Genomic DNA, 27,579 nt, shown 5'->3' with positions numbered 1-27,579 from the left:
TACAATAAAATCCAATTTATACAAGGCTTTTCTTGGAAATATGCTTTCGATTCTTTTGAGTAGGTAACTAAGAACGGAATTGCTGGGTTAAAGGGTAGGTGAAATTTTAGTTTATAAGAAACTGCCAAACTGATTTCCAACCACTTGACATTCCTACCAGCAATGTATGAGAGCTCCAGCTACTCCATATTGTCAACTTTTGTTATTGAAAATCTTTTTACAATTAGCTATCTAGTGCATGTGACATAAATTTATGCACCTGTGTAGTCTCTACCCCAATGAAGATATAGAACATTTCTATCTCCCCAGAAAGGTCCCCTTCCATACTGTCACAGGAACCAGTGATCTGATTTTTATCTTGATACATTATGTTCAAGAATACATAGTGCCAGAAATGGTTTCAAACGGCATTTCCCTGATGACTAATGATGCTGAATATTGTTCATGTGTGTGTTGGTCACTTGTATACGTTCTTTTGTACATGTGGATTTTCACCACATAATTTAAATGGGCTGTCTTTCTTCTTATTTTTTCTTTTTAATAAATTCTGGATACAAGTCCTTTTTCAGAATATTTTCTCCTAGCTGTGCTTGCAATTACATTTTCCTAATAGTGTCTGCTGAAGAGCAGAAGTTGTGATTTTGATGAAATCCAGTTTATCAATTTTCCTTTTATGACTTTGTCTTTTTGCATCCTAAGAAATCTTTGCCTACTGCCAAGTTGCTAAGGTTTTTCTCCTATAAAATAGCTTATTTTATAAGTTCATTTTATGAATGCTATTTTGATATTTAAATTTTTCTACGAAGATATAAATCTCTGAGATGCCAGTGAATATCTTTTGTCAAGAGTTCCTCTTTCCTGAGACAGTTTAAAGAACAAAAAGCGACTTTGAAAATGTCACCATAAATGCAATCTCTTTAGGATGTCACAACCTAAAGAGAAAGTAAAATGCTTTCTGACTGGCCAGAAAACAGCTGACTCAGCTCTTGAGCTGTTACAAATGCCTGATCAACTTCTGTCAATATTTTTCACTTCCAACGTAACCAAAGTAAACTTTTAAAAGTTGGTCTGTCAAAATAAGTAGAATCTTCTAAGTAGTCTCAACATAGAAATTGATATAAAAACAACTATTAGGCAAAGGCATGATGTGTTTAGGTATTTTTCTCCTTTACATCATTTTATAAACAATTAGAAAATGGAGAATTTTCTTCATCTCTCATATATCCACATTCAAGTATTATTTTTAAAACACATTCTAAAGCCAAATAAGAATAACATGAGAATTAGCCGTTAAGTAATCTATGCGACTGCATCATCCCACTCTCAATAACCTAATTGCTCCATCTGGGTGCCCACATCTTCATTTTATACATTAATTAATTAACCAATCAATCCATTTGAAGAAAACTTCTCAACAAGGTTGGTAGGAAGTAATGACTAGACTCACACAGTTTTTAAAACTGTGTTTACCACTGACGGTCACCACTGACCGATGATCAGGCGTATGACTCCCAAGGGAATTCCTGGTGTGGGGACGCGAAGCACAAGCAGTACCGCTGTTATATACCACCTACTTCTTAAAAGGATTTGAGGTAGAGATTTAGGAGCTAGAGATTCCTTATGTGACTCCTACTTACCCATTATGAAAATTCTATATCCAGACTACCTATAAAAACTATAGTATCTAGAACCCATAAAAGATCTAAGTGGTATCTACTGACTTTTGACTTAACAGCTAGCTTACTTATCACAATATCCACAAGGGTAGAAAACACTGAAATGAAAGCACGGTGAGCAAGCATTTATACTACAGATTGTTTCACCCTATTCTACAAGGCAAAATGCTAGGGGGCTCCTAGAATACAAGCATCTAGTCTAACACACACATAGTCTATATTGAAATGACCTAGGGTAACCACTGCTAGCTTTAAAATATCTTCCAAGTTGCTATGCATCTAGAAAAATAATTTAAGATGGGTAAAAATAATTGATCTTATCATTTCATTTCCCCCAACACAAACACTTAGAAAGGCAAGGGTTAAAAAAAAAAGTAAGCTAATTTTAATTATTCACTTACAAGGCTACATATTAGAAACTACTGTAAGTATTCAATTTATGGACAATCACCGATTTTTGTGTGACATGGAATCAGCATACATTAAGTAACAAACTGAGATTTAAATAGTTTCAGGTCCTAATCTTAGTTTTGCTTCTAAGTTCCTTTATTACACGCACAAATTATTCAGCTTTTGGTGACTCAATTCCATCATTTATAACATACAAATTACAACAGAATTCTACCAAAACAGGGACAGGTGATTTATGACTGAAGCTGTTAAGTTTATTACTTCAAATCTTTTTGGGTTACTGAAGTATTTTCAGCTTTATACAATGCCTTTCTTATGAAGAACTCAACAGATATTCAAAATTATAAATACTGATAATAAAAACAAAGGGGAAAACTTCAGAGGAAAAAAAAGGCAAGTGTAAAGGGAAAAGATATTTTAAAAAGCATTAAAAAACAGATACCTGAAATACAATTTACGTAAGTCACAACACTCAATATTTGAGCCAGCACATGTTCCTCCCAACAACTCTTGGTGCCCTTGTTTTGACTCTTCTCTCTGAACAAGACTGTACCCTTTCAGCACAGCTCTGCACTGGAGAGACCATAAACGCTACTAGAGTGCAGAGGTGGCACAGTTCAATTTTATGAGTTAGTATTTATACTATGAAACTCTCCAAGTGCTATTTACACTTTCAAAGATGAGAAATCTACCGAAGAGTTCATTCCCTTACAATGCCCTACTTGTATAAACCGTAAGATTTTATTTATTTTCAAGAGAAACAAAATAATGATATACTTTGAGAAAAGTTCAAACAAGTGGGCAAAATTTAGCCTAGAGAACCAACTGAGGCATATGATAGTTGTTTTAAAAAACTTGAATGCGTCATGTGAGGGATGGATTAAACGTGTTCTCTAGAAATCCAAGGGACAGAATTAGGAACAATTAAGAGACATTTTGACGCAATGAAAAACTACACGAAAGTCAGCGCTGTATCTATCCTGCTTTTGTGGATGTATTAATAAATAGCACCCAGTAAGTTCCTGGCATATAGTAAGCTCTTCTTTTAATAGATATTAATCGACTAAATTTAAGAGCTTCTAGGAGACAGAATAGTTTCAAGACCAAACAGGCTGCTTAGGAGGCAGTGAACTCCTTGGTCACTAGTACGTTACTAAGCAAATGCCAGGTGACCACCTGTCAAGGATACTTGTCAGAAGGAACCAAGCGTAAGGCAGTACAGTGAACTAAGTCTAGTTCAGTGAACATTAAGGCTCCTTCAAACTCTGAGATTCTATAATTCTAAAGATAAATTCAGACTGTAAAAGAAAAATAAAAGTTTCATATGAAGAAAGTCTTTTGATGAAGTCTGGAAAGTATATAAAATCAATCCATACATATCATATCAATGATAATTTATCAATTTTTACAAACCTTAAAGATTTTTCAACAACTTGGGTACGATAAACTTCTTCCTGATCCAAATTTATGGTGCAGAAACAATCTCTCATTTTGTTGGGTCCAAGATATGGCAATAAATTTTTTGCTTCACCTGTTAGAACAAAAAATGAAAATTGGTGTTAAATATCACCAGCTGCCTCCTGCTAAGCCTCATATAGGATGAATTCATCCAAAAGAACATGTAAGATGCAGCACAGAAAAAAAATTAGTATTAAAGAAAGACGATGATCAACTTGGTCTAAAGGCGTCTGGTGAGACTGAGGGAGGAGCTGTGTGTGAAGGGGCCTGGGAGGGCGTATGACGTCACTGCATCCATGCTCCGAGAAAGGGGCAATCCCCCCACCTGTGCTGTCCATCCCATCCCACCAGCACCACCCCAAGGACTTGCCTCTACAATTAGTCCCTCTTTCTAGGATCACCATTAATTTTCCTCTCTAGTGTATCGTTCCAATCAACACACAAACAAGCTTGGGTATATCCCAATTTTTCAAAAACTCAAAAAGGATAAAAAAATATCCCTAGACTCCATCTCCTACCTCATGATGTCATTCCATTTCTAGACTCCCTTTCACAGCAAAACCTCTTAAAAGCAATTATCTCTAGTCATTGTTTCTTAATTTCTCATCTTCGTCATTCTTCAACCCTTTCCAATCAGCTTCTAAGCCCATGATGATACTAAAATGGCTCTAGCCAGAGTCGCCAATGCCTTCCACATTGCCAAACCCAGTAGTCCTTTCTCTGTCCTCATCATACTGTTTAGTATAAACGAGCACTAACATCCATCCTTAAAATGTCCTCTTTCCTTGCCTTCCACAACAGTGTTTCTGGCTCTCCTCTTACATCCCCGGCCCCGTCATGACTTCTCTCCCTCCTCACCTGTAAGTGTTACAATGCGTCATGGCTCTGTTCTGGACCACCTTCTCTTCTTTCCCTATGCAAAATCCTTCAGTGTATGATGCTAATGCTGATATCTCCCACAGCTGCATTTCCAGGCCTGATCTCTCTTCCTCAACACTAGATGTGAATATTCAACTGCCTCTTTGGCCATCTAGTAAGGCATCTCAAATTTAACAAGTCCCAGACAAACTATCTGATTTCCTCACCCTAAAACATGCTCTTCCCGCAGTCTACCACCATCTTCCTCTTTTTCTCACCATGCTCCGCAAACCTCCCACCCACATAACAGTCCATGAGTAAATCCAGCAGACCTCCAAAATGAATCCCAAATCCAACCACTCCTCAATCGCCTTCATTGGTAGCACCCTACAATCCACTCTCCATCAAGCAGTGTGATCTTTTAAACACACTCAGGTCAATCACTCCCCAGCTACAACACAATTCCCATTTGCTTAGAATACAATCCCATTTCTTTTTTTTTTCCCTTTTTTTTTTTGCCATTGCAATTAAAGTTTATTGGGGTGACAACTGTCAGTAACGTTAGATTTCAGGTATACAATTCTGTAATACATCACCTACGTATCACATTCTGTGTTCACCGTCCAGAGTCAGTTCTCCTTCCATCACCATATATTTGACCCCATTTACCCTCTGGTAACCACGAAACTATTGTCCGTGTCTATGAGTTTTTGTTTCTTCATTTGTTTGTCTTGTTCCTTTGTTGTTTTCAGTTTTATATACCACGTATCAGTGAAATCATACGGTTCTCGACGACTTCTGTCTGACTTATTTCTCATTTATCCGTAAAGATATATGTACTCCTGTGTTCATTCATTGCAGCTTTATTTATGGTGGCCAAGACATGGAAACCAAAGTGTCCTTCCATAGATGATTGGGTAACGAAGATGTGGTATACATACACACAATGGAATACTACACTGCCATAAGAAAAGATGAAATAATGGCATTTGCAACAACATGGACAGATCTTGAGATTATGATGATACAATCCCATTTCTAAATTCTCACTTTCGTGGTCTACACAGCCCTACAGAACTGTCCTCTCCTCTCTGACCTACCTCTTCTCCTCTCACTCTCTCCAGTGTTCACCTTCTTTCCATTCATCAACCATGCCAAGCTTGTTCAAGCGTAGGGCCTCTGCCAAGAATGCTCTGACCCATGGGTGGCTCTTCTTATCATTCAAGTCTCAGCTCGAATGTCACTTCCTCAGCGAACCCTTCCCTGACTATTCTATCTAAAGTAGATAATCTTGTTACCACATTCTATTTCTCTATTTCTTTTCATGGTAGCATTTACAACTAATATTTATTTGTGTTTCTTTTCTGGTTCCCTCATTCTTGAGGCCTGAGAACTTTTTGATACCCAAGATCTAAAATAGTGACTGCTATTCAGTAGACACTTGAGAAATATTTGTGGAATGAATATTAAAGAAACCAAGTAAATCAAGTTTTGAAGTTCTTGTGAGATGCTCAGGGGCCACAAGGAAATACAGAAGCGGAGGTGCTGAAATCAGACACCCGTGGATTAAATCAGGAAAGGAAGGCAGCTGGCGTAAGGGAAAGTGCATGGCCCTAACGATCATGAAACCCATCTTCCTGTCTGACCTCAGCTACTAAGCGGCTAAGTGAGTTCAGACAGACCACTGACGCACAGCTTTCCTCATGAAAGTTGGGACTGGATGAACTTAAGTCTCTTATTGCTTAACTTGAAAATCAAAAGCCGTTTAATCAATATATTTTTTTAAAGTTTATCAGAAAAGTAAGAAGCACCTATGAAAAACTCAATAAACAAATTTTAAAAAATTAAAATGAGAAAATCAATGGAAAGGCACTAGTAAAATAGTCATTAAGCTTGTTGCTGAGAAATTAGGAAAAAAATCAAATTACCAACTTGAAGAACGGAATATGAAAAAATATTTATGTTCATCTCAAGTCAGACTCAAGGAATCTAATCTTTAAAATGACCCCCAAATTGCCTCATATGGGTTGAGAGCTTTTACAAATAAGCCTGTTTCTTAACAGGAAAAATGATACATATTTGAATTTGTATCCATCCATTCTCTTCCTCAAAAGACTAGATGTCCTTCCTCCTATCAGAAGCTCATCCTTAGTTCATCCATCTACCTGCGCTCTCTCTACCCCTTCCCTCCCTCTCACTGCAGGACACCGATCAGCAATTCTGTTTTCATTATTTTCAAGCTTCTCCTTTAGATTTCTCCTTCTTCTTGAGGACTCCTCTCTGAATACTCCAGAGGGTTTTGTTTTGTTTTTTAACAAAAAAATCCAACTAGGTTACCTACAGAGCTTGGAATGTAAACGAATTTGGAATTAAATCATAGCAAACATGCTCCACAACTAATGAGGGAATTTGGAACACCAAATAACTGCCCTTGAATATGTTCCTGTTTCATTCCCGTAAGTGCAGCGTAAGAAAACTACACTATATAAATGTACACATAGCCTACCACCCACCTTTTTAAGAGGGAGACAATGGGGATTATTTTGTCTGCAGCGTCCAATGAACTTGACATTATCAGATATTTACTTAGAATAAATAAAAACTCAAGCTCTATGTAATATATGAAATGCATTCAACAGCACTTCCTATAAAAGCAGTTATAATCTATACTCTTTGAGTATCTGTCACTAATGTTCAAATGAACTACACGGGAAGAGAATCCATCTTAATTAATGTTCAGCTCACCAATCACTCATACAAATATGTTGATTAAGTCAGCTATCAAGACTTTAAACTGCACCTTTCCAAACTATAGTAGTAATTAATTGGCACTTTTTAAAAAAACGTAAAAATATTAACTGCCACTTTATATAAAAAAGTAATCAGAAGTGAAGTAACTAATTGTTACAGAATAAAATAATGTTGCACCTATTGTATCTCTAAGCAGAAAGAGATTATTTTAATAGCACACACTTCACATCAAACTACACAAAAAGACCAAAGTGAGGACATTTGGAAGATTGTACTTATCTTGCATGTGGTATGTGCTTTGGGCCTCACTTGTTCTAGGTAATTATGGTACATAAAGCAAGTGAATTGGACCAAAAAACAAAAACAACACAAATTACTGCTTCTCAAAAGGCAAGCTTCTTAAAAACATTCTATAATCTCTGCTCCAATCCTTTCCCTCCTACTCACAGCCTAAACCTGCAATTTGGCTTCAGATTCTATTTCTTTATTAGAACCTTCAAGAACACCAACAATATTTTTTTATTAGTTTCAGGTGTACAAAACAGCATAATGATTAGACATTTACACCCCTCACAAAGTGATAACCCCACCAAGTCTACTACCCCTCTGACACCGTACATAGCTATTGCAGTACCACTGACTATAGTCCCTATGCTGTACTTTACATCCCGTGACCATATATATATATGTGTGTCACACACATGCATACATGTATATGGATATATATTTAGAGTTGACATTCAAATTATTTTATATAGTGTCAGGTATAGCGCAGTGGTTAGGCATTTATATAATTTATGAAGTGATTCCCCCCAATAAGTCCAGTACCCATCTAACACCCTACATAGTCTTTACAACATTACTGATTATATTCCCCATACTGCGTTTCACATCCCTGTGACTCTTTTGTGACTACAATTTGTACTTCCTAATCCCTCCACCTTTCTCACCCATCCCCCAACACCCCTCCCATCGAGCAACCATCAGTTTGCAAGAACACTAATAATACTAACTGCTACCAAATCAGATGATCGCTTTTCAGTTCCCACCTTATTTAACCATGCTTCAGTACTGGATAGCACTGGCCCAGCCTTAGTTTAGGTAACCCATGCTAACGGTTTTTCTTTTAGTCCCTCTTTCATCTACTACCCACACTTTAAATGTGAGGAAACTTTTGGCATCCACATACCATTAAATTCATCACATAGATGAAGCACCAATTTTAGGTATTTTTTAAGAAGCACCTATGAAAAACTCAATAAACAAACAATTCTTAATAATTAAAATGGGAAAATCAATGGAACGGTGCTGTGTGTCATTATAAAACAATAAAAATATAGAAAAAACAAATACTTGTAAGTTTCTCATCATTATTTCTCAGCTTAGCCATAGCGCATAGTCTTAAGGACAATCAGAGTCTATAACTGTGGTACATAGATCAGTGTTCATCATCCATTTCAACGTCCTTTGGTGTATGACTTCCTGTACTGCAGAGACTAGGAAGCTAAAACGACATTTCCCAGCCTCTCTTGCAGTTAGGGCTGTGGATATGACTTAAGTTCCACCAATCAGATGCACTCTCTAGAAACTCAGAGGTTAGAAGAGAAGGGAGGTTGCATTTAGGCTGCTTCTACTAGCAAGTACTGGCATGGAGACGTCCAAGTTTTCTTCAGCAGTGTTTGCAGAGGTCCTTGTATCCAGTCACGTTTCACTGGTATCAAGAAGGGTACAAGGAACCTTCTGTCACACAGGTTGTGGCAGCCGTGGCTTGGCTCTAGAGCCAGCAGCAGGGACACCAGCTTACTGATGAAGGTCGGTCTGTGCAGATGGCTATTTCCTAATAGTGGCAGATTCCTGATCATGGCAGAGGGGGCAAGGATCTTGGCCAAGCAGCTAAAATTACAGGTTCTCAATTATGTAGGCACCTTTCTGATCCTAAATGAGACAGTAACTCTCTTGGTGGTCCAGTTGCAATATGGCTTTGGGATGTCATTCTTGAAAGTTCAACAGAGTCTGTTTCTTCAGTCTTTCCAACAATTCTCTAAGCCACTTAAAATCTTTTACTAAATCTCTTTCTGCTTAAACTAGCTAGAGTTGATTCTGTAACCTAATCCTGACTCGTTTCTTTTCTTATCCTTTATTTCCAACAAATTAGAAAAGCCCATCCCACGGTACTGGCCATCAGAGTCTGGTAAATCTTTCAGCTAGATGTGACTATCTGGATCAAACATGGACTCCGAAATGATAAAGCAGTATCTCACTGAAAACTACTTTTATTGTTCCATTAACAATGTTTCACTGAATAGGATAGCATATTCCAAAGGTGAATGTTTCAACTTGGGAAACAGAGACAAAAGGATCTTAATTCTCTATATTGTTGCATCTGTCTTTGGCAAACATGTCTTCATTTCCTACTGTAGCATTTGGATGTGGTTTAAAATAATGCTCAATAACACAGGATCATGTTTCCATGAATTTGGGAATGCCAAATTCTCAAATTCAAACCATGTACACTATTTTGGGTATCTCCATCTTATCCTTAAATTTACACATCATATTCTGACCCAAGGGTAGTAAGATTAAAGTATTCAAGACATTCAGTGTATCACTGAGATGTGACACTTGAGCAAGACAACTGAAGTCATGTAAATGGTTTTCACTTGCAGTGGAATGAAAGGAAGAAATGTTTTAGCTTATCCCTCATTTAAAAAATTCTGTGCATGCCAGGGTGCTGTAATATGCAAAGGCTGATATCCGGCCCTACAAAAGTAGATGTGTTGGCCCTACAGAAAATAGTATAGATCTGATTATATTTACAACTGTCACTATTTCCGTCAACAGTGACTCAAGATCAGGAGGCATATTATTGATAAAACTGTTCCTCTCTGAAAAAAGGAGGCTGGCCTTCTAGCACAACGTCTTTCATTCTGTAACAACACCCTTTTTTGTTGAATTCGTAACTGGTACTCCTTAAAAACTTTTCTAGTCTACATTATGACTTACAATATAATTAACTAAAATTTTTTAAATCTCTCTCCTAAAGCATGGATTTTTAGAGATGAATAAACTAATGCCCCCACAGGGCATTTCTTCTCCCTCATAGATGTATTGCAAGTGTGCCAAGAACACCTTCACACTACACACCAGTGGTTTCCGCCCAACCATAAAATGAAATAGCCTTTTGCCCATTCAGGTGATAGTAACCATTTATCTGCATCATACATAGCTTGCAACATCATATATGGCTTAAATAAAATGCTGTGTTTAGCTTGGATCCCCATCCTTCACACTGTTGCCAGCTACCTTTTTAATATATAAACATATGTTATCACACCTTGCTCAAAATCTTCAGTGGCTCCACACTACTAACCTTACAGGATAAAATCTAAAACTCCTTAGTCTAGCATAAGAACCCTTCATGGTCTGACACCATCTTCTACATGTTTGGTCTCATCTACTTATGTAATCTTTACCCCCACAAGTTATGCTCCAGAACTGTACGTCTGGTTCCTTCAATACACTGTGTACTCTCATGCCTTTGTACACCTGCAATGCTATTTTCATTGTATGGAACCTCTTACCTTTTTTTTTTCCCCAAAAAAAAGCTCTGTTTAAGGGCATATTTGGTAAGTCTTTCCTCAATTCCTAGGTAGTCATGACACTCTTTTCTCTATTTCCTAATGAATCTTATATGTCCTTCTACTATAATGATCGTACTGGACTGCACTTGTTGCATTTCATTCAACAAATATTAAGTGCCTGTAACATGCCAGTAACGTTGCTAAATGCTGATATAACAATGAGTGAAAACAAGTCTCCTGACACGGAACTATTGCACAATCCAGACAGGGGAGACAAACTTCGTAAACTCTTAAATAAGTATATACTATTTATTGCAATGGAAGAAACAAAGTAGGGTTAGAGTGTCAGAGTCACAGGGTAGACAGAGGGACGAGAGTAATGTTATTTTGTAGAGGGACCCAAGGAAGGCCTTTTTATGAAGACATTTGAGCACATACCGGAAGGAAGTCAATAATGAGCCATGGGGATTTCTGGGGAAAGGGATGGAGAGGCAGAAAGAATAAATATGCAAAGGCCCTGACACAGGATAGTTTGGACACTGAAGTAATAGCAAGGAGGCCAACATGGCTCTAAAACAATAAGCAAAGTGGAGAGAAGGAGGAAATGGTGCGAGATGAAGTAGGGGTAAGAAGAAGGCAGATTAAATAGGTCTTGTAGACCAGTGGAAAGTCTTAGGCTTTTCTGAGTGGGATGGGAAGCTACTGAAGGATTCTGAGAAGAATGGCCTGATCTAACTTCTGTTTTAGAAAACTCACTGCCAAAGGGAAGGGTGGAAGCAGGAGACTAACAGGAGGCTATTGTAATAACCTTGATTAGAGGTAAGTTAGATGGGAGGAGGGTGGATGGCGGGGCAGTTCCGGCATGGAGAGAAGTGGTCAGTTGGGCATATATATTGAAAACACAGCCAACAGTTTTGATATTTTGGATATGGGTGTGAGAGAAAGAGGGGTTAAGGATGATTTCTTATGAGTTTCAGCCTAAGTAGCTGGATGAATAGAGATGCCATTTCCAGAGGGAGGAAGGGGATCAAAATTTTATACTGGGCATATTAAGTCTCAGATGCCTATTAAATATCCAAGTGTAGATGTCAAGAGGGCAAAGAAGTCCAGGACGGAGATAAAATTTGAGAACCATCAAGAACTACATAATCTCAGTAAAACCGTGAGACTATACAAGATCTCCCAGAGAAATATGGAGAGAAAAGAAGAGATTTGAAGATTGAGCCTCAGAGCTCTTTATTTTGAGTTAGGAGAGAGGGGAAGTCTCCAGCAAAGAAGAATGCTTATATGTGTCTTCACCGAACTATATATACTTCTTAAGGGAAGAGATCAATTCTTAGTACCGTTTTAGCTTATAATAGAGAATGAAATAAGTGAATACTGAATAAGTGTGTGTGTGTGTGTGTGTGTGTAACTCTAGCATGAGCAATTACAGTTCTAATATCACATCACGAATTATAAAATTGTACATAAGCTTTTTTTTTTTTAGTTGATCTAGGCTGATCTATGTCAACTGCTCAAAAGCTTAACAAAAAAAAAGGGCTCCTGTATGCAGTTATCAAGAGCACTAAGTATAAGAATCTTTGTAATGTTAATATAGAAATACCATGCTGAAAATAAGCAAACCAGTCCTGAAATGCAAACATTCTAATATTTACTGAGTGCCTACTAAGATGCTAGGGATAGAACACTGAGAAAAACAAATAAAACTGTATCTTTATTGAGCTAATATAGACAGACAACAAACAAGATACATGAGTACACATGGTAGGGCACTATGAGCGTTAGGCCGGAATGGGCAGGCAGCACACGAGACGGCAGAGACGGGGGAGCCGAGGAAGGCTCGGCTGAGAAGGCAGCTTCTGCATAAATACCTGAACAGGGGAGATAAGTCTTTTCTAGAAAATAGTAGCCTTTAGTCATTGTCAAAAGTAAACAGTTTAAACCAAGAAGATAAACACCACTGGGGATCAAAACTGAGAACTTAGACTAACAAATGGAAAGCTAGTCAACTCTGTGTACAAGAGCAATGATTCTACATAAAAGCTGCCAGATATTAATAGTAAATTCAGATCCTACCATGTAAATTTTACCTAGGTCTAGAATTCCAAGTATTAGGCTACGGGGTACAGATTCTGGTATATGTGCTTCTGGACATGTGAGTATGCACACGTGTGGGTGCTTAGGTGTATGTCTGGCGGGGACTGTGTTTGAGTCCATTTATAGCTGTAGGTTTGTATGTGTGTTTCTGTGTGTCCTGGTGGAAGACACTACTAGGAGAAGAAAGGAAGATTAATATTTATCAAGTAGTTGGATGCTCCAAGACAATGCTAAACATGTTCTCAAATATCTCATTTGATCTATACAACAATCTTGTAAGGTAAGTACTACTGTTCCTTTTTATAAATTAAAAAAAAAATCAGTTACATATCTGATAAGGTGATTTGACAGAAATCAAACTCCAAAGCTTAGTCTTTCCATTCCATTCTGTCTTTCTGAATACAGCAGTGCTGAGAGGAATAGACAGCTGTTCCTTTCTGAAATTGTCCTGAAGAGATCCTGCAGGCCCAAGTCTATTCAAACCATAAATTAAGTACAGGGATAAGAGCCAACAGGGATCCCAGTGGGACTGGATTAAAACCCAAGAAAAACTGCAAAGGGCCAGGGTCTTGGATGAGATGACCCTAAGACGAAGATTATTTGGCGTGGGAGGAAAGCTACATCGTAACAATAGCTACCATGTACTGAATAAGTTAATACATACACTACACACAGCAGGTATTTTTTAAGGACTTTACGTTACTTAATCTTCACAATAACACCTTCCAATTGGTTTTTGTTGTTGTTGTTGTTGTTTTTAATACAGAAATTGAGGGTGGAGGGATAACATACCAAGAGTAAGGCACAATGTGAACAAGTTCTGGAGGTGGAAACAAAAGGAACTCCTTCAAGGAGGCAGTGAGTAGTACAAACTGACTAAAGCAAAAGGGAGCTGAAAAGGAAACAGAAGAATTAAGATTGTAAAGGAAGGGTGGAATCAAACAGAACCTGAAATGTCAAGCTAAGGAGTTTTAACTTTATTCAGCAGGCAACAAGGGTCACTAAACATTTCTATGTCGTGAGAACTATGCCTTAGGAAAACTACTCTGATGGTTAAAGGGCCTCAACTAAGGTAACGAAATGGGAGGAAAAGAAAAATGTAAGAGCTACTACAGAGATAGAATAATTTTGCCTGAGTGACTCAGGATACGATGTTCTAATAAAAAGAATCAACCTAAACATAGGGTTGGAATTTAAGATGCGGAAAAGATATAAAACCATGCAAACTTTATCATTTAAATTCACACACACACGCACACACACATGAATGGACTAAAGAAGAATGAAGCAAATGTACACTTAAAATATACTGTGTTTCCCCGAAAATAAGACCGGGTCTTATATTAATTTTTGCTCCAAAAGACGCATTAGGGCATATTTTCAGGGGGTGTCTTATTCTTTCATGTACGACAATCTACATTTATTCAAATACAGTCATGCCATCTTCTTCTGGAACATCGTCGTAACGTATTAAATGCATCTGACTGGCTGATGATTTTAACTGGGGCTTATTTTTGGGGTAGGTCTTATTTTCAGGGAAACACGGTAATAGTCTTGGTGTTGACAAATTTAGAGTAAAATTAAATGCTGTTATGCCATGTAATCATATATAAATAAGACAATCCTATATAATACTAACATAAGGTCTTTCAAATTTTCTTATAAAGTTTAATTTTTGCAATAAGATAAAAGGGGCACATAATTCTGAAAACATACGGTATTAATATAGTATCACAAGTTAAATGAATTCATTTTGGAAACAAGAGATTGGAATTTCAATACAAGCTTTGTACTTGATCACCGGTATGTCTTTAGTCTCAACCTGCTGCATAAAAAGAGGTAACGAATGCTTCAGGATTGCTGTGACTATTAACTGAGGTAAAGCACTTACCACAATGCCTAGAACAGAGGAAGCACTCAGTAAACAGTAACTAGTAGTGCCCTTCCTTGGTCAGAGATTCTAAAAATGTTAGTATCCGTACACAATTCCTTCTCCCCAAGCCATTAGGTCCTGACCAAAGATAATCTTTAATTTAACATTTGGATACACCAGAGGAGATCACTTATTTTTAAAAAATGAGATTCTTATTTCAGAAGTAATAGATTTCTATTATGGGAAATAGATGGAAAAACACCTGGCCTTTTTATTTCTGTACCTCAGGCTCCACATCTCTAAAGTGAGGGGTTTGAACTGTTTTAGAGGACACAAATTGGGGGTTAGCCAGCCAGAGATTTATTTTGTTTGGCCTGCCAAGTATTAAAAAATATATAGCAGAAATCTAGAAACTGGGAGAGTTACTAATAGGTACATTATTTCTGGTTTCTCTTCAATAATCAAAGACCTGGCACCATGGTTCTGAATAGAAATTGCAGGTACCCCTTACTAAATCATAACCATCCCTACCTGGATTTACCTCATTACGCCCGGTCTTGTAGACTGGAGTTTGCAACCCCTTCACTAGTTAATCTTCTTGGTTCCCCACAGCTTCAAAATTCTGACACGACATTTAAAAAGCACATGGTAACAATGATTTCAAACGTGTTTAGACATTGCTACCTATTCCAGTTCAATCTGATGAACAGTACAAGAACTAGATATAGATTTATATTAAATAAACTGTTCATCAAAACAAACTATGCGAGTATACTTTACCAAGTATCACTACCGCTTACATTACAGCCCACACTTCACTGAGCGCAGGTGCCGGGCGGTGTGTATTAAATCATTTAACCTTTGTAAGATTAGAAAAACTGCTATTCCGAATTTATACAAGAGGAGGCTGAGGCTCAGAGAGGTTAGTTAGGTGGTTACTAGAAAAGCAGCAGAAAACCATGCTTTCAACATGCTATATTATCGTTTATCAACCAATTTCTGTATAGCTAATATAATATACTGTCTAGGATAAAGACATCTTACACAAGATAAAAACTCTCTTTTGTTCATTTATCTTTATCGTTTTCAGTGGAGTAAGGAAGAGAACTACCATAATCACACACGACCTTCCTAAGAGTCTTATATTCACCCTCTTCAGAGTATGTCAGATTACCCAAGGTGCATGGTAGCAAAAAAAAAAAAAAAAGGAAACGGGGTGAGGGGCTAAGAACCACTGAAGAGAAAAAAGTTATGTAGCTGCGAGGTACTTCCCTCCTTACTTGTCACCTTGAAAGCACCAATGAAAAGTTATACGTTTCTGATATTATTCAGGCAGAGAAAGAGAAATGGTATCACTAGGCATAAGGAGGGTTTCCAACACACAAATTAATGTGAACAGATAACGGGGGTGTCAAGCAATTTTTCTCACTTCCACTAAATGATTTAAAAAATATAATCTGAGCTTTAAAAAATGTAATCTGAGATTCCATAATCCCATGCAACTGTTACCTAAAAAAAAAATCAACAGATTACATAATTCCTCTCAGAAATCTGGTTCTGCCTCAGAATAGGCAGTATGATACTAACCTGGAACCTACCTGGAGGTTAAAGAAAAAGGGAATAATAAAGTTTCACTAACACTGCATTCCTACTCCATCATGGAAGTAAGGATGTGCAATGGTCAAGGTGCCTAAAAACAAGGTCACACTACTGAGCAAGCACTTGAGTGATCAAAGGACCCCGGAACCCAGCATAGTTTAGGTGGTTAGCCTAAACTCAGTGAGCAAAGAACTGTTTTGTGGCTATAAAATCTGAACAAGAAGCATAATTCTTGACAAGGCATAAAATCAAGGTTAAAGCATACATTCCACAGCAACTCCTCAAAAGTGTCCTACTAGGTAAGATGCAACTCCTCAGTGGGAAAGTCGATAGGACATAATTAGGGGCCAGTTGTTTTACCCAAGTCATGTGCATAATAATTATCATAGTTATCTATATTACTATCGTATTAATCACCTTGGAGTGAAGCTCAGCACAGAACAAGAAGTTAGGAAACTACTCTACATGAAAAAGCAAGTTTCACAAGGTATTGCCAGGAAGCGTCCATGGGTTATAGAGGTACGTCGCCAAGATGCAGGCAGGATCTTCCTGTGGTTTGCCTTGCCCACTTCCGGCTTCAGTTTTGAAAGTGTGCTGATCCCTAAGCCCCCTTCTCAAGTAGCAAACCAAACTCTGAAACACATATGGTAGGCGTCTCTCCTCGGGTCGGCCAGTGGTTCCTACAGCTACATAAAGCTTAGCAAGGCTCCTAAACTGACCAGGAGAGACCAGTGAGGCAAGCAAACAAATGGCCAAAAGCCAGATTGTAGCAGAACTAAGGCCTATATGGCCGGGTCATGTATGGAATACGGCTGCTATTTCTGGTAACGGCATCCAGAGACCCAAAATGGGACTCATTATGATCTAGTGCTTTTCAAAAAAAAAAGTGGCACCTGGATATAAAGAAGTTGCACCCCATACACATGCATGTAGAGGGTGCGTCAGTGTGTGTTTGTGTGTTTTCTAGAAGAACCATTCACAAGCACAAACTCACATAAACATAGACAAACAGAAGAGTAACATTTTTTTGTGACCCCCCAAAACAACACTAAAGATATAGCATTCCAACATTCTAATTTTACTGAGTATCTATTATGTTAGACCACAACCAATTTAGGGATAATTACTAACTTTTTGACAACAGAAATGTACTCATCAGTTCTGTCCTTTATATCATCTGTTAGGCAACTTGCTGGAGAAAAGATCCGGACTTTGGTAACTTAAAGACCTTTTTTAAACCCTGGACAAATAACTTTTCTATCTGCTTCTTCACTAAAAGAGGAATAACAACCTCCTTCATGAAATTGGGTTATATAAAACAATTTGCAAAATAGCCTCACACAGTACCTAGAAAAGAGTAAATCAATACTCAATAAATGTAGTTCATTTCCCCCTATCCTAAGAAAATTTTACATAAAATTGTCCAAACTCAAAATTAAGAGGTTTTGCACCACTCACACACGTTATTATTTTAAAGGATCAAAATTATTCTTTTTACTACATTCCTCTGAAACAAAACATTCAATTTTTTTCAGTCAACTTTTTTAATACAAATAGTGAAAACAGGCAAAGTATAGGAAATAAACAGTTACGCAAAAACTTGACAGAAAAGTTGCCTTTACTTCTATGTGCACTCGAAATGTTCCCAAGCCTAACATTTAGTTGCCCTTATTTCTGTAGATAGGATAGCCTTCAACAGTAGAGCAAGAGAGATTAATTAGTATCAAATTCATTTACACAAATGTCATTTTTTATAACACAGCTAATACACAAATGCTCTGCAGAAAAATAAACCAGTGTAAGTAAGGCTACTTCCCTTCGTTCATCACTGCGGTAACCAAGGTACACTTGTTACAATTTCTCTCTGTGCATTTTCCCATATACATGTAGGAAAGATAAAACACATATGTACCACACATATCATTGTAACAATTTGCTTTTTTTCCACTCAATAATCATCTTGAAGTTCTTTCCTTTCATATTATAGATACACCTCATTCTTTTTAGCTGCTATAGAATATGTATCTGAAAATATTATGTAGCCATTTTACTAGTGATAGACACTTAAGTTGTCTCTAATCGTTTTGTTTTACCAACAAGGCAACAGTAAACATCTTTGTACATGCCTCTTCCGCAACTGGACAAATTTTTCTATAGGGTAGATATGTAGAAATAGAAATGCATAGGGTATATACATTTAAATTTTTAACAGATACTGTCAAAATGCTCTCCAACATTGCTTTACCAATTTAACAGTGAAGAAAGTAGCTTTTCCCTAAATCATCACAAAATACTGAAATTAACAAGCTTTTCTGTTTTCACAAACTGATGACTTTTTAAAATTTGTATCTCCCTGATTGATTTTTGTTAAATCTTACCAGTATTTTCTTATGTTTATTAGCCTTTCGTATCTCCTTTTCTGTGAAATGCTTATTCACATTCTTTATTTTTCTAGTGGCCTTTTCCTTTTTCATATTTGTATGAACTTTTTATATATTCCGGACACTAACAAATAGAGGCAGCACAGCCTAGAAGGTGAAGATTAACAGGATGGACTCTAGAGCCAGTCTGCCCAACGACAGGTCCACCACTCATCAGCTGTCTGATCTCGGTCAACTGACTTAGTTTAGCTGTTCTGTGCGTCAGTTTCCTCACCTGTCATAATAACTGTACTTACAGTTACCATGAGGATTAAATTAATTAATACGTTAATTAATTTTTGGAGACAAAGAGGAAAAACTGAGGGTTGCTAGATGGGCGGGGAGGGGGTGGGTGTAAGGGGGAAGGTGAGGGGATTAGAAAACAATCAGTAACCACAAGATGGCCACGGGGTTTGAAAATTAATCTGGGGAACATAATTTAGTGGTTACCAGAGGGCAAGGGGGTTGGGGGGGTGGGAGATGAAGGTAAGGGGGATCAAATATGTGGTGATGGAAGGAGAACTGACTCTGGATGGTGAACACATAATGTAATTTATAGATGATGTGATACAGAATTGCACACCTGAAATCTATGTAATTTTACTAACAATTGTCACCCCAATAAATTTAATTAAAAAAAAAGAAATAAACAAAATAAAACATAAAGAAATTATACAGGAAAAAAAAATTAATACGCTTAAAGTGTTTTAACACACTGCCTGGTACAGAGTAAGTGCTACATATGTGTTTCCTTTTTGTCTGTAGGATTTGTTGCAAAATCTTCTCCCAAACTATTATTTCTCTTTTAACTCCTGTTTATAAGTTGTCACTTACCTTTCCTCAAACAGTTCTTTCTCCAGCTCTATTCTAGTATCAGAAATTATGTAAGATGAGATCGACAACTGACTGCCGTCACTGGATCTCATAATCAACTTCTCAAGAATAAATGCAAGCATCAGCCAAAGCATTTAAATTAAAAAATATATTTCCGCTAAAAAAATTAGCTACATTCCTTACTGAATAAAGCATACCCACAAATCAGTAAGAAGACTGATACTCTAGTAGAAAAAAGGAAAACCGAAATAAACAGGTAAGTTCATCCAAAAAACAGGAAATAAAAATTGGTCTTAAAAATATGAAGAGATCCTTGACCTCATTTAGAAGAAGTGCAAATTAAAACTACAAATTAAATGTTTCCTTTCATCTTACAGACCAGTAAAGATCAAGAAGTTTTAAAATATACACTATGTAGGTGTAAAGATATAGGCATTCATACATTGCTGGTAGGAGCATAAATTGCTGTAATTTCTATGAAAAGCAATTTGGCATTGTCTTTCCAAAGTAAAAATATACATACCATTCAATTCATCAATTTAACATCTAGAAATTTAGCCTACTAATAGATACATGCACTCATATTAAAAATGACATCCCTACAAGGTTATTTATTACAGTAATGTTTGTAATAGCAAATGGAAACAACCTAAATGAACATCAATCGGGGACTGGTTAAATAAATGGTGGTATACCCAGAGGATGGAATATTATGCAGCTGTTAAAAATAAGGCAGCTCCCTATATATATTATGGATATGAAAAATCTTCAAACTATTGTTGTTAAGTATAAAAAAGCAATATGCGATGTGTATATTTTGCTATAATTTGTAAGCTGATGAGAGAGACATTAATACTCTACATTTGTGTTTGTAAATATCTAAATAATCTCTGTAAGCATACACGAAAAACTGGTATGCTTCTGGAGTGGGAATGGCTAGGGGACAACAGAAATAAGAAAACTTACTTTTCAATGTATACCTGTTTTTATCTTTTGAATTTTATACCAGGTATTTGTATCACCTAATCAAATAAATAAATCTTCTCAAAAATATTCAAACAAATTAAAACTTCCCTGTGATCACACCAAACTTTCTATGATCCCTTTTAACTGGTCATGCACAGCAGGTTGCTATCATTCAGACAGTTTGTGGCTAGTCTGTTCAACTTGCAAAAGAAAAAGTTCACCAGGATATCCTGGCTGTCCATTATCACCCTTTGATGAACACTTTAAACCTACAGATGCCCAGGTACCACCCCAGAAATTATGATTCCGTGGGCATTAGAATATTTTAAGTTCACAGGTGACACTGATGGGCAGTCAGGACTGAAAACAGCGAGGTTTGAGCAGGACACAAACAGGGAAGCACCCAGGCTCGGTCTCCACGTAGGTCACAACCATAGTCTCATCACTAATCCTAACCACTTCACAAAGGTATTAAAATGAAACTGATGAGTGTGTGTAGATGGCACAATGAAAACCTGTTACTACTGGATACGTCACTAGATAAGGCAGTGCAATCTTCTTATACTAAATGAGGTACGTTTGCAACACTAGTACTAATGAATTCATCCTAAGTAGCATTTTAGAAAGAACTTTGATAATACTAGTGGACTAGTGGCCAACAGGCCATTAACTGTGTGACACCTGGACTCTCTGAGTGTCAGCTCCTTCGTTTGAAAAATGAGAGGACAGAACAAGTATGTTCTCTACCTTCCAGCTCTAAACTTCTATAATTCTCTACGCATTCGGGTATCTGAAAGCAACTGTTGCTTAGTATAAAATATACTTCAGGATAAACCAGTAAGGAACTTTTTCATCCTATTCACAGCTTAGACCCAATTCACAGTCCCGTGGGCTAATGTCCTATCACTCAGATATGTTTAATGTACTGCTAACTAAATTAATTAACATACAGAGGAAAAAAACTTTAGAATTCAAATAATCTTATCCAATAAATCTTAGATATTTTTAAAACAGTGCATCTTATGCACAATAGGTATACTAAATACATTTAAGCGTTAAAGTACCACGTATGTCTTAAACCGGATGGTTCAAGTTTAAAAGCAAAAATCAAACAGTGCTAAAAGGGATGTTAAAGACCACATCCAAACCTCTCATTTTACAAGTGAGAAAACGGGCTCAGCAAAGTTAAAGAATTTTTCCAAAGTCCTTCTGTCATTAATAGTATTCTTAGAACCAAGCTCTTAGTAACAAATTTGTCAATTATTATTCATTGATATTTGCATGTGTATTGCAAATATCACAAATATAACCTTATAAGGTATATTATTTTAACTAGGGATTTTTTTTCATGACTAAAATGACACACAAAACTAAAGATATATGATAGAAATTTCTTAATATACATAGTTACTAAAGTTGCATTAATCGATGACTATACAACAAAATTTAGCAGCTCTCAAAAGAGCATAGAACTTCCTTAGTAGATAAAACATGTAATCTGGTATTATTGTCAAATAATTTCATAAAGCACATTAACAAAGAAATAGGATTAGCATCTATGATTAAAGGATAAAACGATAGTTTTATTTCGGCTACATTAATTTCACAGGCTCTTAGAGTCTATTCAGAGAGTTCTAAGTTCAAAAAGAAAAAAATACTCTATGAACTCATTGAGGTTTACCTCCTGTCTTCCTCAGAGCAAATGATTAGCAGACTGCTCTGCGAACTTTTACAAAGAACCTTTTCTCTCATTTCTATCCATCTGAAAGATGGATTCTTCCTCCATCCTAAATAACTCATCATCTCATTTCAAATTTCTGACAATAATGAATTCTTAGCATGAACAAAACCTTTTTTAACCTTTCCCTCTATTAATTTCTTAAACAACTTATCTCATTTCAAATATCTGATAATAATGAATTCTTAGCATAAATAAACTTTTAAATCTCTCCCTCTCAATTCTATTTTGTGGTCAATAAAATGTTCGATTTATATATTACCAAAAAATTCAAACCTGCCATGACAAATAAGAACATTTAGTGTAAGGTGTGATTATGAGATTTTTTTTTTGTTTTCCACGCTAAAGACCAAGTATTAACAATATTCATGAAATACATACAGTCAGGTAACAATAGTCAAATCCCTTAATAATAAGCAATCGAAGCATTTAGAAAAATGTAATCCTTTTCCTAATGAGGCAATTTAGGCAACAGTTCAAACCTAAGCTCAGTCGGCACTGTGATTTTCAAAGGGATGATCTTCCTGCCACAGATCCATGTAGTTTTCTTTTAATAATACCATCTCTTCTAGTTTGTTCAGCAATAAAATGTACAAAACAGTTTCGCATCTTGTATCTCAAATCCTCCTCAGGATAACATAGTGAGAGGCATGGCATTTTCTAAAGGCCAGGTCTGTTCTGGGCACCATGCTGACACTAGGATAGCTAAACAAGAAAAAAATGAACAAGAATGAATTCTACCTTGGAAGAGTACACAGTCTAACAGGGGAAATAAATGAATTTTATGAAATGTACTATATAATAAGGAAATGGACAAGGAATTATGATTTCCCAGCAGTACAAAGGCCTAACACCTTCTCCCCAGGGATGGGGGTTGGTGGTGTCCCAAAGAAGGCTTTGGTCAGGAGATTGCATGGAGCAGGGTTTTGAAGGATGAGTAGGAGTTCTCTAACTTAAACATGGGGCAGAAGAAAGAAGAAAGACACACCCAGGCAGAGGGAACAATGTACATGATTTTAAAGATGAGGAAGATAAGCTCAAAGGTAAGTGAGCTACCTAAAGTCACCGCACGAATAATAATAAACAATGTATGAAACAGAACACAGGTCTTCTGATTTTAATCAGCTTTGTACACCAGAAAATGCCAGTATATGTTGGACAAGAACATCAAATAAAGATTAGTTTTTATCTCCTACTTGACTCCTTCCTAAGAGATGGTCCATGTCTGACCCAGCTCCTGGAGGGAGGGGAAGAAATGATCAGAAAAGAGGATTTATTTAATCCTCAAATCAATCCTGTGAGATAGATGATTTTACTATTCCCATTTTACATATGAGAACACAGAGTCACACAGAGGTTAACTCGAGTTGGAAATTAAGTGAAGATTCAAACCTAGGTGACTAACCTGACGAAGCATGTGAACTCAAGCATACCCCATAGATCCTACTTTGCCAAATAGCCATAGGTCATTCTTTACCTGAAGATTATCAGGGACACCAAGTAAGTTCTGGGATGTGTCAGGGAACCAAACCTCACACTGTACTACATATCTCAACATTCACCCAAATCCTCAGATTTGGCTTCCTTTCCAACCTGCTCTCCCTTGAGCAGGTAAACCTGTGCATGAGGTGGTGTGGGCTCTTTCAGCACCATTTTACAATCTGATTTAATTGGACAAGAAAAGCTTAACAAAAAGCAGTAAACAAAAAGGAGGACATCACAAAACAACAGCATGAAGCCTAAAAGTATAAAGGAGAAAGCCCCAATCCCCTTCTTTTGCTTGTGTATGAGTTTTTTTGTTTTTGTGTGTGTGTGTGGGGGCGGGGGGAGAGCATGCAAAGTGCTTCAGCTGCCCTAGCATACTTGCCACTCACGGCACAGACCAAAGGATGGTGTCTGGAGTAACCCTTAATTTTCTTTATCAAGGGTTCATATGACAACTGTAGGATATCCAACAACCAAACCTGCCTGTTGAATATGATGGAAGCAGACCACAGGAAACTGCCATAGTTCCCTAGGGCACTAAAATGACCTCAGGGAATCGAAGATCAGCATGTAAGAAAATAATTGTCAGCAGCCCTGGATTTGTTAACGTCAGTTGATTGTTTGAAACTGACCATAAAATAGTGTTTCAATCTGTCAGCCTGGTAATTCACCTTGTGAAGTATATGGGAATAAATACTGGAATGAAACCCCTAAAGAAGGCTGTGGACCATTACCTCTAGAACCTGAAAGATATAGAAATCAATCCAGCCTCACTTTTTTGCTGATATGATTTGGAGTTGAAGGGTCTTAGCCCAGTCTAGGAAAAAGGATGTTTCCCTTTCAGCCCAATGGATCCCTTTCAGCCCAATGGATCTCCAATTCTCCAGATCAGAGACTCAGTCAGCAGTGTGGAATCTGCCAGCACATCTCCAGGCTAATGGGCACTATCAGCCTTCACACCCCCGCCCAAGGTCTCCCAATATGGTCAAAAGAAAAGCTGACAGATTACCCCCACCTCCAAGCTGCTTAGTATCTTCAGTGTCAGAACCATCCTCATCCCATTTCTGTGACTTTAGCACCTGCTAATGACTCCTCCAGCCCCCCAACCCCCACCATGCAAAACCCACATGTCAGTTTCAGGAAAACAGAAAACAGCATCTCTTCACAGGGTTCTGAAGGTCAACCAACTTTGGATTACACCAGCTAAAAGGAGAGCAGATGGAGACAGACGTGGAGAGAAGTTCTGTATATAAGTATCCTGATGCATTTTTTCTGTGAAGCAGACACTCCAATGATCTGAGCTATAAAGCTGAGCAATTCAAAAAGCAAGAAACTGACTGAGATAACAGATGTCATATTTCCACTATCGTTAAAGTGGTAATAGCACTCTCAGCAACTGGATGATCAATCTCCAAGTCTGAGCAGTGGGGTTGCTCTAACCCACGGAAACAAAGTAGTGTGTTGTTTTTAATCTGTGGGCCCAAGGTTCACGCACAGTACTATCTCTTACTGTGATATCTCTGCCATGGAACAGGTGAAAGTGCAGGGCAGCTATACAGCCCAACCCCAACTCTCAATTCCAAAACATGTGTATGCGTAATTCCATGGTATAATCTGCAGCTATGTAAACCCGTGAGGCTCCAATGGACAATTCCTAGCATCAAGTTAACACTAAAATGTAAAGTCGTAAAAATTTGGAAAATTAGATCAAGGGGGAAACTCTGGCCCATTTACAGTTTTCCCAAATATCAAATTAGACATATACAAATATTAAGTATAAGATGTAATCTGAATTCTAAAAAGATTTTAATACCCTAGAAAGTAACTTTAATGTTGGAATTTAGATATAGACAAGATTTACCTCTCTGGTGTAATTTTCCAGATTTTAAGAACTGCACTCTCTTAAGAGCCCCAGGAAAAACACATAACATGTCTGATTTTGAGGTTTAATAAAATCCCAAATACTTGAAAGTGGGGTGGGGGCAACTTGAAAAGAGGAATGTGGGAGAATCCAAGATCAGTGAATAATATCACTATTCAGAAAGAGGAACATTTTACATCCTGCGTAAGACAGAGCATTGTTAGCCATTTTAATACAGTTCGATTTTCGTCAAAGTAAAAAGCATGTACTCCGCATAACTAAAGGTTATTTACATGAAACATGAAGCACATTTCCAGTCTGAGGATACTGAATAAAGAAAATAAAACTAACGTTTGACAAAAGCAAAGAGAAGTTTTATTGATGTTATCTTACAAATAGCAAAAAAGAAGTGTTTCCTCTAAATAAATTACTGTGAAAAATTGGCAGTCTGACGCCAAAAGGTCATTTTCCCCCCAAAATAAATGTCCAAATGACTGAACTCAAATGGTCTGTCTACAGTAATGCTCAGGGCCTCTCAGCAAAAATTTTGTATTAAGTCAACTAGTATGGCTCGCTCACAAAAGTAACAATTAAATGCATGAGAAGGAAATGAATTAAGTGGGTTAAGTGCTGGCTAGATGACTGTTTTGAGACCTGCTCACAGGAAGCCACTACATCCTGCCTGAATTCACTGTCAGTCACGCTGTCTCTCGATTCAAGTCACCGCCGCAGCGAGTTGGGGCGAGTACAGGTGTCCAGCCCCGAGCCCCTCCCAAACACCCCGTGCGGCGGCCACTTGAGTCCCAGGGAGCCTGTTTCCTCCAGATCAGGGAGCATTTTCCAACCTCGCCAAGGCTCGTGAGCCCAAGAAACAGGCAGCCCCCTCCCCCTTGGGCCAGCCTCACTTCCCCGCCCTCCTCCTCCTCCGGCCGCGCCTCCCGGTAATTACCGCTCCCACCTCGGGGCAGCTCCCGGGCGCCCGCAGCTGCCGGGAGGCCTGCGTCTGAGGGCGGCCGGAAGCACCTCACGCCCCCAGCCCGCGCCCCCGGCCGCACCCCGACCTGGGGCGTCCCCGGGTTCAGGCCGCGCCCCCAAGCCGAGCCCCTCACGCTGGCGCTGCCCAGGCGCCCTCCTCCCGGACCAACTCCCCCGCGCTCCACTCCCTCCGGACCCGGGCAGCCCCAGCCCACGCCGCCCCGTCCAGGCGACGCCTCCCCCAACACACCCCCCTTCCAGCCTCACCCGTGCCGGGCGTCCCCGCAAGTCTCGCCGGGCCCCCGACCAGCTCCGGCTCCCGCCCAGGCCCCCTCACGGCCCAGCGATCCCAGCGCGGCTCGGGGCCGCCACCCCCGCGCGCCCGCCGCCCCCTCAGCCCGCGGCCGCCGCCGCCGCTGGGTGGGTCCCGTCAGCCCGGCCCCCGCTTACAGATCTTGCCCCGCAGACTCTGCAGCACTCGGACCTCGCGATTGTCCTCGTCCCCAGCCTCAGGCTCTGCCGTCGCAGTCGCCGCCGGCGCCTCGGAAGAAGCCGCCGCAGCAGCAGGCGCCGCCGCCGCCATGGTGCCGCCCGGCCCGTGCCGCAGCCCCGCCGCCTGCGTAGCCCGGCGAGGCGGAGCCCAGCGGCGGCCTAGGCGAGGGCGACCCGCGCCTGGCCCCGCCCCGGCCTCGGCCTGCCTCGCCCCGCCCCGCCCCGCCCTGCCGCGGCCCCGCCTCCGCCGCACCCTGCAGTCGCCGCCCTCCTGTCCCGAACTTGGGCCGCAACCCCTGCGGGAACCGAACTCCTGGCTTTCCTACTCTTTGCCCCACAAAAGCCCAGGCGCCAGCCACATGAGGCTCCAAGTCGTGGCTCTGAGCAGCCTTCAAACACCACTTCGAGAAAACCCCGGCCCTCCCGAGATCCCCAAACCCTCTGGGAATTAGGCTCCCCGCACCAGCGGACTTCCACATCTCCTGACTCTCAAGGGAACTC

The 27,579-nt window shown here is 38.9% G+C and overlaps 1 protein-coding gene across 4 annotated transcripts in view; it reads right to left on the bottom strand.

Annotated features, from left to right (window-relative positions):
* RASA2 (RAS p21 protein activator 2) overlaps positions 1-27,220 on the bottom strand; it is a 102,107-nt gene extending 74,887 nt beyond the window's left edge. For 3 of the 4 annotated variants that reach the window (XM_033132538.1, XM_033132537.1, XM_033132539.1), the window contains exons 1-2: positions 27,037-27,220; positions 3,501-3,618 (exon numbers count right to left, since the gene is read on the bottom strand). In XM_033132538.1, coding sequence (XP_032988429.1) covers positions 3,501-3,618; positions 27,037-27,169 — 251 coding nt within the window. In that variant the 5' untranslated portion in view covers positions 27,170-27,220. The remainder of the gene's footprint in view (positions 1-3,500; positions 3,619-27,036) is intronic. The other variant, XM_033132536.1, reaches the window with a different exon arrangement.
* Positions 27,221-27,579: the final 359 nt, after the last annotated feature.

Source organism: Rhinolophus ferrumequinum, chromosome 17, assembly GCF_004115265.2.
Source record: "Rhinolophus ferrumequinum isolate MPI-CBG mRhiFer1 chromosome 17, mRhiFer1_v1.p, whole genome shotgun sequence".
Classification (NCBI taxonomy): domain Eukaryota; kingdom Metazoa; phylum Chordata; class Mammalia; order Chiroptera; family Rhinolophidae; genus Rhinolophus; species Rhinolophus ferrumequinum.
This window is presented reverse-complemented; position numbering and strand designations above follow the sequence as displayed.